Raw genomic sequence first — 13,201 nt, forward strand, 5'->3', positions numbered from 1 at the left:
TGAAAAGCACAACAGAACTTTTCATTCAAGATGAGAAATGGCTAAAAATGGTTCTCTCTGCATTTTCTATCATAAATATGCAGGGAAGAAAGGAGTTCAGTCAAAAAGCAAACCAGAAATCCCAAGACATTATAGGGAGTTGCAGGGGATTAGCTCTAATATGAATGGTATCATTAACTGAAAAGAAATTCTTATTTTGGACTTGGAGCATTAACTTCTACTAACATTTTTTCTCTATCTTTTCCCTAGGGCTAGCTGTCACCTTCAAGGGACATCGGTGATATACACAGCCATCTGGGATATGCCTGTGGCTTCCTAATACCACTTGGAGCCAAACAGTATACAAGTTAACCTTATTGGACAGGCCCCTAATGGACTAAAAATACACTCCCTGTGCTGGGATTAATTTAAACTGTGCCCCTCCTTGTTAAAGTTGCTTCTGGGGGGAGGGGAGAAGGGAAGACAAAGTAAGGTGGGGGGGGGGAGAAAATTTAATTGTTTAGGCAGTTTTAGTCCCTCTCCAATAGGTTTCATCATAAGTCAAATACCCTCAATCCCAAGGTGCAAATCTTAGAAATATGTCCAACAATATGTTTTGTAATGTTAAGAAACTTTTTTAAAAGAGAAAACCAGTGATGCTTACCAAAAGAAGATAATGTTCTGGTATTTATTTCTCATGCAAAAATGACATGCTAGATTTTTCAAGAATTTATAAACAGCAAGACATGATCCTCCACAGGGTAAAATCTCAGGGTCATTAAACTAGTATTTGTGAAGAGGCAGGATTTGAATTCAGTCCTTTCTACTCTATATCTCTAACTCTTCATCGGTTCATATCCAAAAAAATAATAGGAGCCTTAAATGGGTAAATGGGTAATTGATACAATTCCTTACAGATTTTCTTCTGGTGTCTTTCATCTCCTTAAAAAGGTTTTTTGGTTTTGTTTTGAAATTTTGCCCCATATTCAAATTGGTTTCTGGATGCAAATTATCTTATTAAATTCTCTTACTCCTGCAATCTTCTCTGAAAACAAAGCAGATATAGAACAAAAAAAAAAACAACAGTAAAACCTTGCTTCCCCTGGAAGAGTCCAAAGCCTAATAACCAAGATGATTAAGCAGCTGATTTTCTGACTCTAAAGACATCAAGATTCCCACACAGTGAGATACAAATTAAATTTTACAGAGCATCTAGCATGTAAAAATCAGTATCAAAATTCTCTTATCTCCAACTGTATGTTAATTCTTAAGTGTTTTCTTAAACCTTGACCAGTTTTTAGGAATAACATTCCTCATTTTGAAATCAGGGTCCAGTCTCCTTTCTCCATTCTTCAAGTGTGAAAAGCCATAGGAATTTGACCCAGTTATTTGCAAATGGCAAATAATTGCCTGATCCCATTCATTCTTAGGCCATATTGCCTGAGACAAGGTTGATCTCAAGTTAAAAACAAATGACTCGAACTTAATAGTGCTGAGTATAACAGTTATGTGCAAATGTCCGCCTTTAGCTTACAAGGCCAGAGTCTAATGTAGGCACAGTACACCAGGGAGCACTAAAGTCTATGTGTAGATACAAATGAAGTTAAGTAGTTATTGGAACTGCTTTTCCTTATCTGTATGAAATGATAAGCCAGACCTAGGTCTGAAGTACAAAGGTTACATTTAAAGGCAGTTTTAAAGTGCTTTATCAAGATATACTACTCTTCTAACATTCAGAACTTTTTCCACTTGGAAGAGTAGCTCAAGAGATCTTATGTGTGCTGAGAATTCAGTACAGGAAAAATAAATCAATAACTGGTCTGGTTGTTCTAATTTGTAGCACAGAGATATAGAAAGAAAACATGTAATTCCAACTTTCATAATACCATAGCTCTGATATAAACATACTCAATTTAAATGTCACAAGCTTTGTTCTGCTAGTTTAAAAATAAGATAAATAAAAGGGATGTAACACTTCCTTAGTTCATCATAGGTAGAGGCTTAGTCGTACAGGATAAAGTTAGTGAAAGGAATAAAGACTACCACCGGAATATCTAGCAATCTTCCTCTTCTTTCTTATCAGCCTTTAAATATCCAGATGTGTTGGTCCTTTCTGGAAGTGGGCTACAGGTGAATTTGCTACCAAGAGTTAGCTAGCATTTACTTCATATAACAGCATCATAGATGGTACTGTACCACTGATGAGGAGATATGATTGGAAATATGTAAAAAAGGAAAAAAGAAACTCTACCACATAGAGGAAACAAATTTTGCTCATGTCAACATAAAGATATTTCGAAGTCTACAATCTGGAGCAGAGATATGAAGGTTGTAAAGCACAAGAAGTCTCAGTCACTCATTGAGAGGGCTCCAGACTCATCATTATTTCCAATTATGTAATTTCTCATGAAAGTGAGAATATGGTTCCTTGCAGTATTTGGAATAAGGGACTACAGTTTAACATAACTGAAGTCTCTTGCAATTGCCTTACTCTAAGGTGAGACTAGGCTACAGTCCATAAGCACAAAACCTCATTTTACAAAACTCAAAAGAAAGCTTTTTTTTTTCCACTTTATTCAATAGAAGAGAATTTCCCCCTGTCAACAACATAAAGCTCAGTTATACAATTTTTTTTTTAAAAGAAACACCTTAATTCACCTGTCCTAGAATGGCTCTGGCAACACAAAGACAACACTGAACAAGTGCACAAATCATGATTTCAGGGGGGGCAAATATACAAAAAAGAAATGCCAAACCATTTGAAACTTTCAATCTCCCTGAAAGTGCTCTCTTTAAAGAGAAGTGGAGTCAATGCTGCCACTTAGTGGCCAGCTGAACAAATCATTGATACTCACACCAAGGGGTGTTCATCCTGTTAAATATCACCTGGCATTTCCCTGTCTAACAGACCATCAGTTTTTCACCCTTATTTTGAACAAAATAGCAACTTATCTGAAACACCCTAGCCTCCAAAGCCCATCCAAACAACGGCAACTTGAATTTGGCCGGTGTAAGAGAGAGACTACTTCAAATAAAACTTTTCCCTGCTCAATTTAAGATCTCCTGTCCCAGTTCTCTGGGCTTGGTGGGGGTGAGATGAGAGACATGGACACATCCACAAGGTCCATCTGTTCAGAGAGTATATACAGTAATCCTGATGTCAGTGCCCTCAAACACCTCTTCAATCATTGCAGACACTTTCTCCCACTGTAGGCGGTCAAGACCACATCCAATCCTGGAAAAATAAAAACATCCTTGTTGGGGGGAAATGAAGTTTAGAGAGTTTAGAGTTTATCTTCTCCTTCCCTTCCCTTGCCTCCCCCCACCCCCATTCCATGAAGGCTATTTTGCAAACAGAAAGAAAAAGTTTTTGTGTGGTGGTTAATTTCACACAGTTTGCCTTTGTTTTATGTCAAGAATTATACAGTTAAAGTTGCCATGAATCACCTGAGGTTTAGCCTGGTCAACCCCAAAGGCAAATAGCAGCTTTTTTCCTAGCAATCTTTCCTTCTCAATCTTTTTCATTTCAAAGCAAATTTTCAGAAAAGTCCAAAATTTTCACAGTACATTCAGAAAATTAAGGGGGAGGATGAGAGAGATTTTCTCTATAACTTCTAATGAAAACTGCCTGGCAGAGAGAGGGAGTGTAAGACCGCTAAAAACAACATTTTGAATGTATTTCAAATGAAAGTATAGGGAAAAGGAAAAGAGTATGGGCTAGGGTCTCTTTAGGTACAAAGTTCACTGGATTAAAATACAGTAACATCTTTGTGGAAGTCACATTTCTTTATGTAATATATCCAAAGCATGTTTCCTACCTTGAAAACATTATTAGTTCAATTTGTACTCAGCCTACAATGTTGTGCAGGGGAAAGAAAGCTGAATTTTCAGTCAGAAACCTGGGTTCCAATATTTACAATTCTAAGTCTTGTTTCCTCTATGAAATGAGTAAAACTCTTCTATTACTTCCTTCACAAAACTGTCAAGAGGAAAGCACTCTATAAAGCTTCAAAGTATTATCAAAACATTATATTAGTTGAAGTCAACAGCTTCAGTACATACAGAGTAATTCAAAAAAGAATATTTACTCCCTGAGGAGACTTTGTATTTGTTTACAAACAACACCCCCCCAGAAATTTTCCTCCTTCCTTCTATTTGAAGGCAAGCATTCTCCACTTTCTTCTTAACCCTGGAGGCAGGTAAAGACGTGGCAACAAACATGTCATTTTGCAAAAAGAGAAAAGTTCTAAGGCTTTAATTCAGTCCAGGCCCTTCAGAAACACACCAAAATACTACTAGAAGAAAAAACACCAAAGCAATATACTCACTCTAGTCATGTTCCCAAGTGATAAGAGCAAGAGGAATCAATTAGCAATTCCTAATAGATGGAAGGAATTTAAAGGAAAAAGTATACTGAAATCCCAAAGCGACTCCCACAGACCCCCATCTTGCATCACAGCAGTTATAAAATCACACTTCTAGTGAGATTACAATGGTCTAACTTCTAGTTATTAACTGGAATAGTTCAATAATCATTTTACCACTTTAGTGTCACACATTTATCACCTGTGTAGGATCTGGATGGGACATAGAGAAGTCCAAACAGCCCAAACTTAGTTCCTAAGTGCGTGACTTCAGGAATTGAAGCCAAACTCAGACTTAAAATGCTATATATGGGGGCGGCTAGGTGGCACAGTGAATAGAGCACCGACCCTGGAGTACCTGAGTTCAAATCCACTCTCAGACACTTAATAATTACCTAGCTGTGTGGTCTTGGACAAGTCACTTAACCCCATTGCCTTACAAAAACTAAAAAAAAAAAATTCTATATATGAAGTTGATATTTGGCAAATACAATGATTTTGGCAAATACATTACGCAGAGAAACAGAGTTAAGTGACTTGCTTGGTATCACATAGGCAGCGTATGTCCCAGAGATGAGAGACTCAATGCTTCTCTACATTACCCATTAACCTGAACAACACTTTGATTATTCAATGTGAATAAGCTGGATAATGGGAATCACAATCAAGTGAATTGGATTTGAGTGAAGGGATGCTGTGCTAAAGCACCAATTACAATTTCTCCTCTAGCACCATCTGGGTCCAGCAGCAAGATATGAAGCAGGCCCACTGGAGATAGCAATGGTTATGAGGCAATCAGGGTTAAGTAACAAGTTCAAGGTCAAATTTGAACTCAGCTCCTGACTTCAGGGCCATCTCTCTACCCACTATACCATCCAGCTAAACTCAAATTTCCACTTTTGGTTTGAAGATTAAAAAATAAGAAAATCAATACTTAAGTCCATAAATCAAACTATTTACATTCTAACAATGCAAGTAGCATAGTAGGTTACTATCCTTTATGACCAAAATTAATGAAATTTTAATTACAGATCAAAGAATTCTTTACCTAGGCATTGAGAGGTCAGTCACCCCATTCTTCAGACAGTGGGTTTTCATGGCCTCTAGACTCTTTTGCAAGTTCTCATAAGTCGGCTTGTGAGAAGCCCTCTTCTTTGTAATCTAAGAACAAAGAGAAGATTTAGGCTCTTATAAACAAAATGACACAGAGTCAATACCATATTATAACCACCCAGCAATAAAGTTTGATAAAGTCACCTGTCAGGTAAATGCTATCTATTCAATAAGTCTCTATAATAATCTTATAAATAGGTAAATTTTTTGATATATGTGGTTTAAAAAACTTACTAAAATCATTCTATTAGCCAGGAAGTTAATCTATCCATTAGAAATCAATTAGAAATTTCCCCTTCTAAAAAGTCCATCAGGCACCATGTTTCCCATCAACCTTTTTATAAGCACACTAAAAGGCTAATTTTCTCTTACCAGATAGTATACATATCTTTCATCTCTCTTTAGCACTGCCACTTCTCCAGATTTCTTTTCTTTAGGGGGGAAAAAAAGGAGGGGAGGAGAATTATTTAATATAGTTAGGAAAAAGAAAGCCTAAACACAGGTTCATTAATGTAGTAGTTCTCTTTCTAGAAATGAGTTAGGAAGGCTTTCTTTATATCTTAAAATATGAATGCTAAGTAAAATCCTATTCCTTATACATACTGTGAACAAATATATAAGGTGTTCCTCTCCTAACTCCTTAACATCCTGTTCTCCCATTCTAACATTACTCATTTTACTTTAGCTTCACCTTATCATCAACTTGCCAATACCTGATTCTCACCTCACCCTTCCTCTTTAATTCTTTACAAATTTCAAAATAACAAGACCAAAAAACTTTACTGTTAAGTATCTACAACAGTCAAGACACTAACTCTTCAGACAATACTCTAAGAGTTGAAAAATCTATTAGGGAAACTGACATGTACATAAATAACTATGCCAGAAGTGTGCTTATTCTAGGGTCTTACAGATAAAAATGCTATAGCTCAAGGGACAAAAAGATCACTTTTATCTAAGAAAGCTTCACAGAAAGGCTGGGAGTTGAGCTGGAAAGACAAATTTTTCACCAGGCAAAGGGAATGGCATGAGCAAAGATGCAACGTCAGAAAAATGCAAGAAATGTTCAATGAACAAGAAAATAGACCTTTACCTTGTGGTAAAGGTAAAATAAGAATTTTTCCAGGGGAGGAATGGACTATGCAGCATGGGAAAGTAAATGGCCCTGACAGTTACAGGTCCAGTTTTAAGTCCTGCTTCTAACACGTACCAGTTACATGGTTATGAACAAGTTTATTTAGCTGCTTAGTATCCCTAAAAAACTGTCTAAAAAAGACTGCAAAGGTAGTGGTAGTTAAAGCACAGAAAACATTAAACACATCTAGATTTTGTAAGTTAAGCAATTGGGAACTACTTAAAGTTATTGCACCTGCCAAAAGGAAGGAAAAATACTTCCTACTAGAGGGAAAATATAATTAAAAAGCTATTCTAATAGCACTAACTAGGGTAGAAACATTCAAAATTAAGGGATTATGTGGGAGTCTAGAAAGCTGTCAAAAACTATATTCTGAGCTCCTAGTGAGGAAGGACATCCTTGTGATTATATCTTGAATATAAACTTGCCCATTGTAGTTGAACAATTTTTTCTAGTCAACTGAAACCACAAGGTATGGCCTAAACTTTATGCAAACTCACGTTGATTCAAGAGCTCCTGTACCCCTCCAAACTTCTTTTTGAAGAGAACAGCTATCCCAGCACCCATTCGACAATCCTCACTGATGCAGTGGGCCAATGAGTCTGTTTGGGGGCAGGCAAAAAGGTCCCCTTTCACATAAACAATCTGGAACATACAAGGAGGGGAAGTGAAAAAACAATTGGTTTAATAGATATGTAGAAATGCTTTGCTTTGCTTTTTGGGAGCCACTTTATTCTTACTGGAATGAAGCATAATCTTTCATAGGGAAAACCCCAAAGAGCTGAATGTGAACTGAACCATGAATAAGATGGAAGTGATGATCTCTGAAAGATTGCATTAGACTTTTTGGAGTAAATGAGCCAAGAGAAGACAATTCAGTGATGCTGCTTAATTAAAATCAATGCTTAGAGCCTATGACCTCAATTATTCTGGATTTTTATCTGCCAATAAGTCAACAATTTTGTACGCACTCTGTTCTCCCCTGGATCTTCATCAGGACTGCTGGCCATGATAAGGAACTGATATTTCCAAGTCCTTTACAGTATTTCTTCAGCTAGGAGAATGGAGAAGGAAACCAATCTGCTTAGTGTTAAGCACAAACCATTCCCTTCCTGACCTGCCTCTCCCCAAATCCTTGCAAAAACCGGAGGTGCAACTCCCCGGAGCACCCTGCACCCACATCCCCATCTCTCCTTTATCAGGTTCCCGCTCCAAGCCCCAGTTCAAACTCCCTACTCTGCAGGTGACCTCGAGCCAGTTACTTCTCCTCTTTGGATCTCAGTTTCTTCCAATGCAAAATGAGGGGCATAGAAGAGACCCCCGGGGGTCACAGCTCCAATTCTACGCTTCTAGGTCCTCCTCCCAACCACATCCAATCGGAATTTCAGAGATCCTCCAGGATTGGACGCTTTAACCCTTTTTTTAGTCTGTGCCAAGTCTGGATCGCTTCTCAAAACGTCTTTTAAAGAAATAGGATTACAAAGCGCCGCCGTTCGCTTCCCCGCCCCCAACCATTCCCCAAGCCCCCCTGAAAGTCATCCCCGGCCTGGGGCTCGTACCGCCCGGGCTCGGGGAAGCAGCCGACAGCAAGCCAGGCCCCGGAGGAGGCTCCGGCCCGGGGCAGGGGGCGGGACCGCGGGACCCCTCCAGTGGGGCTCTTTGTGTCCCTCGTGCCCCCGCCCTCTTCCCCGGGGCCCGAGGGGAGGAGTGTGCAGCCAGGCTCCTCCCCGGCGGCCGCCCCGGGGCCAGCTCGGGAGCCCGGGCCCGAGGGGCCGGCGCCCCGCCCCCCGCCGGGCCCGGGCTCGTCCGCGGCCCCGACATACCCGCGGGTCCCCGGGAAGGCCGGGCCTCGGCCCCAGCAGGCGGCGGCTCCCGCCTCAGCCCGGTCCGACTCGCGGCTGCCCCCACAGGGACCTAAGATGGCCTCCCGCGGGCCGCAGGGGGGAGCGGAAACGGGGCCCCTCTAGCCCAACCGGAGGGAGGGCCGCGCTCTATGGTGGAGCCCCCCACGAGAACTTCCGGCGGGAGATTTCTCCCGCCGCCGAGCTAAGCATGCGTAAAGCGGGGAATGGGGCCCCGCGCGGGGCGAGTCGACGCTTGCGCGCCAAGCACGGGGGGCGGGGGGGGGGGGGGTGTTTTCAAGGATCTGTGGCGGACATTGGGGAGAGTGACGGAAAGGGCCGGTAGACGCTTGCGCAGTAGCGCCGCCGAGGCGGAGCTTGGACCGAAAGGGTGGGTCGACATGGCCTGGAAGAGCCTGCAGCACTTTCTTCCGGAGGCGGGAGCAAGGCGCGGGGGCGGGGTGGGTGGGGAGGGCCAGGCTGGGACGCGTGCGCCGTACGCACCAAGCGCGGGGCGGGGTGGGTCCGCAGGTGGGGAGGGGAGTGGGGGCGGGGAGAGGGGCGTGGCTTACAGGCGCCTGCGCCGAGGCGGTTGGAGGGGGGGCCCGGGGCTCCTTTGTTCGCGTTCGCCATTTTGCCAGGCAGCGGCAGTGGCGGCGGCAGCGGCGGCTGGAGCCTCTGATTGGGTTTCGGGGTCCGGTACTGGAGCCAATCAGCGCGGGCAGCGAACCGGGGGAGCGAGGCACGGTGAGTGTGAGGAGCCAATATCCAGCGGCCCAGAGCCGGCCCCAGCGCCCCGATTGGCGGGTCTCGCTGACCACTCAGGAGAGGCCCAGGCGCCCGCCGAGCCCGGGGAGCGGGGCGGGTGGCGGCGGTGGCGGCGGTGGCGGCGGCGGAGCCTGCGGGGCGGGCCCGCCTGGAAGCGGCCCTCGGCGTGGGGTGGCCCTGCCGGGGAGCTCCCGCCGCTCCCGGCCGAGGCCTGCAGGGGGCCATCCCGCCCCTGCGGGGATGGTCGGGGCCTCTCCGGGCGCGGCGCCTTGACCCGGAGGTCCCGACCCCCCCCCCCCCCAGCTGGGGCCCAGACCCCAAGCTGGGCCACGGCCCCGGGCGCCAGCCCCCCCAAACCCCCGGGGCCCGGGCGCCACCTCTTCGGGCCCACGGGCTCTAGGGGCTGGGGGAGCGGGACCCCGATTCATGCCATCCCCAGACCCTTGCTGACCTTACTGCCCACCCAGCACCCCGTCCTGCCCTCCTCGGCCTGGACGTGTCTCGTGTGTGTGCGTGTGCGCGCGCGCGCGCGCGTGTGTATTTGTGTGTGTGTGTGGACACAAACGCACCCTCTCACTCGTACCCCGCTCAGTCACCTGGACCCTAAAACCCCGCCTGCACCATCTGCCCTTCCACCCCTCCCCCACCCTGGGAGTGAGGTTGCTCAGCCCCCCGCCCAGCATGGGCAGCCTGGCAGACCTGGTACAAAAGCCCCCCGCCGTGGGCTCCCTCCCTCTTGTTCCTCTACTGCTGACTTCCCTTGTCTGCCTGGTTCCTGGATCCGGGAGGCCCTTGCCCCCCCCTTCTCCCACCCCCCACTCCCCTGGCCAGACCGTGCCCCTCCTTCCAGCCAACATTCCCGGTGTCTCCTGTCCCGTTACCGTTACCACCCCCTTTTGGCTCGTCATTTCCTCCTCTCCGGTTGCTGGGGCAGAATTGCAGCCCCCTCCAGACTTGGTGCCAAACCAAGCTGCCTCCTTTTCCCAGGCTGCATGTCCATTTGTCTCCTAGAAGTTCCATATACCAGTTGGTTCTCCCCTGGGAAAACTGTCTGCACGAGCTTTCCTCTTGACTTGAATACTTATACCTAGAAAACATGGAGTTAATTTTCCCCTACCACACTGTCTTTATTACCTGACTTCTAGCACTGGGGACCTCAGGCTCCTCATGTTTTATTTTTCTACTATATACAATAGTGTTGCATTTTAAGTTTTTTTAAATCACTTTCTATGTTAGGATGAAGCTTACTTTTCTTTTAAAAAATGAGAGAATTTATTCAACTTTGAGTCCCCTGATTCTGGCTGTAGAAAAGTTTTAGCAAGTGGTGACTTCTCAACAGAATTATATTGTACTTGCATTCTGGTGAAAAGGATTATATCTAGCCCTAAAAGATAGTCAAGTTAGTTAATATCTATTAAGTACTTAGCACCTTAGAAATGCAAAAAAAAGACAAAAATAGTCCCCTCAAGGAACTTAAAAATCTAATGAGATTTACATATAAACAAGATATGTTTAGTATGAATTGACTATAACCCTGAGTAGGCACTGGCATTAACCAGGACTGGGAAAGACATTTTTCAGAAAGTGGAATTTTAGCTGAAACCTGAAAGAAGCCTGAAGGCAGAGATGTAAAGAGAATTCCAGGGTGTGTGTGTGTGTGTGTGTATATATATATATCTGATAAAATGGAGAGTTGGGAAATCATGTTAGAGGAATAGCAAGGAAGCTAGTGTCACTGTGTAGAAAATTACTGAGAAGGAAATAAAGTGAAAGCAGGAAAGGTAGAAGGGTTTAAAAGCTATTTATAGGGATCCACTGGAATTTATCAAATGAAGGAAGGATTGGCTAGATCAGACTTGTAATTTAGGAAAATCACCCAACTTTCTGAGGTTCTACTTATTACCACTTGGGTTGATTTTTTGGGGGGACAAAGATTTTTGTATCAAGTCTATTCCTTGGTCCTAACTGTTAAGTAATAAACCCCCATGGAACTTTCCCCCCCCCTTCTGCATTGATTCTTAAAATTCAATTTTCTTTGATAAACATAATAAGGAACTCTGAGTTATTCACATTAATAGATAGAGTTCCACGGCATGGATAATTTTAAAAAATAGAATTTGTTTTTAGAATGTGTTTTTTGCACATGTTTTTGAAGAAATATCTCATGTTTTTAAATTCCATTCTCAAAATTGAAAACTGCACTCTGAAAATCCGATAGAGGGAATACAATAGGGAAATTGTTCAAATTCTTTCTGCTCTCTGCTGGAGAGTGCACACGTGTGTTATATCTGTGTGAGTATGCTTTGAAATTGGGGGAACTTAAAAGTCTCTTAGAATTATGCCCTGAAAAATACACATTTCATTCCCTGGAGGAGTTTTAGGTTTTGCAATTTCCTTTGGATACTTAAGGAAAGTAGTTTTTACATAAACTTGGCTTTTCTCTTGTGAATTTAAGACTTCAATTATGTAGTAATCATTGGATAGATAAGAGCCAAAAAGGCATCCTATGCTCTGTCAAGGTTGGCAATGTTCAGTAGGGTAGAAAGATATTTTTGAGGCAAAATTGTAAAAATCCAATTGTCCTTTGGTCACCTGAAGGCAAGAATAGTAGAGTTGAATTTTGTTTTATTGAACAGTAGGGTTACATGCAATTGAACTCTTCACAAGCAGTCTGGAGAAATGAATAAAAATTTGCCTATATGAAGTGAGTAATTTTTAGTTAGAACTCTTCTCAGACTACTGGCTGTATAATTCTGATCCTCGATTTCTTCCTCAGTAAAACTGGAAGAAATATATACCTATCTTGAAGGGTTTATAAGGACCAAATGAAGGGTATATGCTTGCATGCATGCCTGTGTATGAACTACAGTTATTTCATATATCACTGTCGGTGAAAGTGATGAGACACCCTTTCTTCCTTGGGTGGGAAAAGCTGCCCAAGCTTGCCTTCTACTCTTTGTCTTGTATTCCAGTTTATTTTTCCATATTAACTAACATGTACTGACTCTCACAGAAGATTACAAATAAAGTGTAACTGTAAAATTTGACTGGGGAAAGTATAGAAAAGTTTGGGGATTTAAAAGAAACCAATAGTTACATTTAACTGTTAGTTAAAAACATTTCCTTCCATTCATTGAAATTACCTGCAAACTCCAGAACCCTCTAGATTCAGGTGAGGGAGTTCCCTTCTTACTCAAAAACATTTAATGGCTATTTGAATAATACTGAATTTGATCTCAGACCTGTGTAATCTATTCATTTGATTGAAATAGTATATATGTACTATATGCATGGAATGAAAATAGGTCTTACCAATGTGCTTCCTGCCTTGAAATTATTTTAAAGACTTATAGAAGGGTAAGCCTGTTATAATTATAATCTGACTGTATACTACTTTTTAGTCTTATAATTTTAGTGCTAAATAATATTTAGTCATACATTATTTAGTGATCTAATACCTAGTGATTGAAATTCTCTTTCTTAACATCTCTAATAGGAGTATATACTTAGCCTGATTTTCCAGGATATCCAGCAGGACATTGACATATACGGATTTGCAATCTAGATGAGACATGGAGCAGTATACAGCAAACAGCAATAGTTCTACGGAACAGATTGTCGTACAGGCTGGACAGATTCAGCAGCAGGTATGAAAATGACTCAACTTTGATTACCAAAGTAACAGAACTGACTATAACAATAAGAGTGACTGCTAGAATACTGTTGAAAATTATCATGTTCTGGGTTTAGTAAGATGCAGAGGTCTAGAAATTTGCTTGGTAATATTTCCTTATATTTGGACTCAATATCTCAAACTATATTCAAGTTTTTTTGCAACTTGTATTCTTCCACAGCCCACTGGAGTTGTTTCTTCATGTTACCTGAAAAAACTTATTAACTTTGGTCTCCTGACAAATTATTAAAGTTCAAAGTATCTGATTATTTTCATGTTGAACTTGGAAATTGTTGGATTTGCTTTCATGTGAACATATTGAACTGAT

The 13,201-nt window shown here is 42.4% G+C and overlaps 3 protein-coding genes across 15 annotated transcripts in view; 2 read left to right on the forward strand and 1 right to left on the reverse strand.

Annotated features, from left to right (window-relative positions):
* APOBEC2 (apolipoprotein B mRNA editing enzyme catalytic subunit 2) overlaps nucleotides 1-5,195 on the forward strand; it is a 21,712-nt gene extending 16,517 nt beyond the window's left edge. Inside the window, exon 3 of the mRNA XM_074236876.1 lies at nucleotides 250-5,195. The gene's annotated coding sequence lies outside the window, so the exon portion shown is untranslated. The remainder of the gene's footprint in view (nucleotides 1-249) is intronic.
* On the reverse strand, nucleotides 3,014-9,823 carry OARD1 (O-acyl-ADP-ribose deacylase 1). 6 transcript variants are annotated; one of them, XM_074236882.1, is made up of 6 exons: nucleotides 9,005-9,284; nucleotides 7,563-7,645; nucleotides 7,092-7,236; nucleotides 5,829-5,887; nucleotides 5,392-5,504; nucleotides 3,014-3,214 (listed from the first exon to the last, which is right to left on the reverse strand). In XM_074236882.1, the coding sequence occupies exons 2-6, from the start codon at nucleotides 7,599-7,601 to the stop codon at nucleotides 3,112-3,114; spliced, it is 459 nt and encodes a 152-aa protein (XP_074092983.1). In that variant the 5' UTR covers nucleotides 7,602-7,645; nucleotides 9,005-9,284; the 3' UTR covers nucleotides 3,014-3,111. The 6 variants fall into 6 exon arrangements, with proteins under 6 accessions (XP_074092983.1, XP_074092980.1, XP_074092982.1 ...); XM_074236879.1 differs by lacking the exon at nucleotides 9,005-9,284 and adding an exon at nucleotides 8,415-8,632; XM_074236881.1 differs by lacking the exon at nucleotides 9,005-9,284 and adding an exon at nucleotides 8,151-8,254.
* NFYA (nuclear transcription factor Y subunit alpha) overlaps nucleotides 9,045-13,201 on the forward strand; it is a 29,155-nt gene continuing 24,998 nt past the window's right edge. For 4 of the 8 annotated variants that reach the window (XM_074236868.1, XM_074236873.1, XM_074236872.1 and 1 more), the window contains exons 1-2: nucleotides 9,045-9,179; nucleotides 12,697-12,847. In XM_074236868.1, the coding sequence (XP_074092969.1) occupies nucleotides 12,773-12,847 (75 nt within the window). In that variant the 5' untranslated portion in view covers nucleotides 9,045-9,179; nucleotides 12,697-12,772. The other 4 variants (XM_074236875.1, XM_074236869.1, XM_074236871.1 and 1 more) reach the window with 4 other exon arrangements.

The sequence above is a fragment of the Macrotis lagotis genome, chromosome 5, assembly GCF_037893015.1.
Source record: "Macrotis lagotis isolate mMagLag1 chromosome 5, bilby.v1.9.chrom.fasta, whole genome shotgun sequence".
NCBI classification, from domain to species: Eukaryota; Metazoa; Chordata; class Mammalia; order Peramelemorphia; family Peramelidae; genus Macrotis; species Macrotis lagotis.

Coding starts and splice junctions, on each gene's coding strand:
- OARD1 (XM_074236877.1), bottom strand. CDS start 9,425: ATGGCCCCCTGCAGGCCTCGGCCGGGAGCGGCGGGAGCTCCCCGGCAG. Junction 8,051..9,004: donor CCGCCTCGGCGCAGGCGCCT/GTAAGCCACGCC, acceptor TTTCTTTAAAAG/ACGTTTTGAGAAGCGATCCA.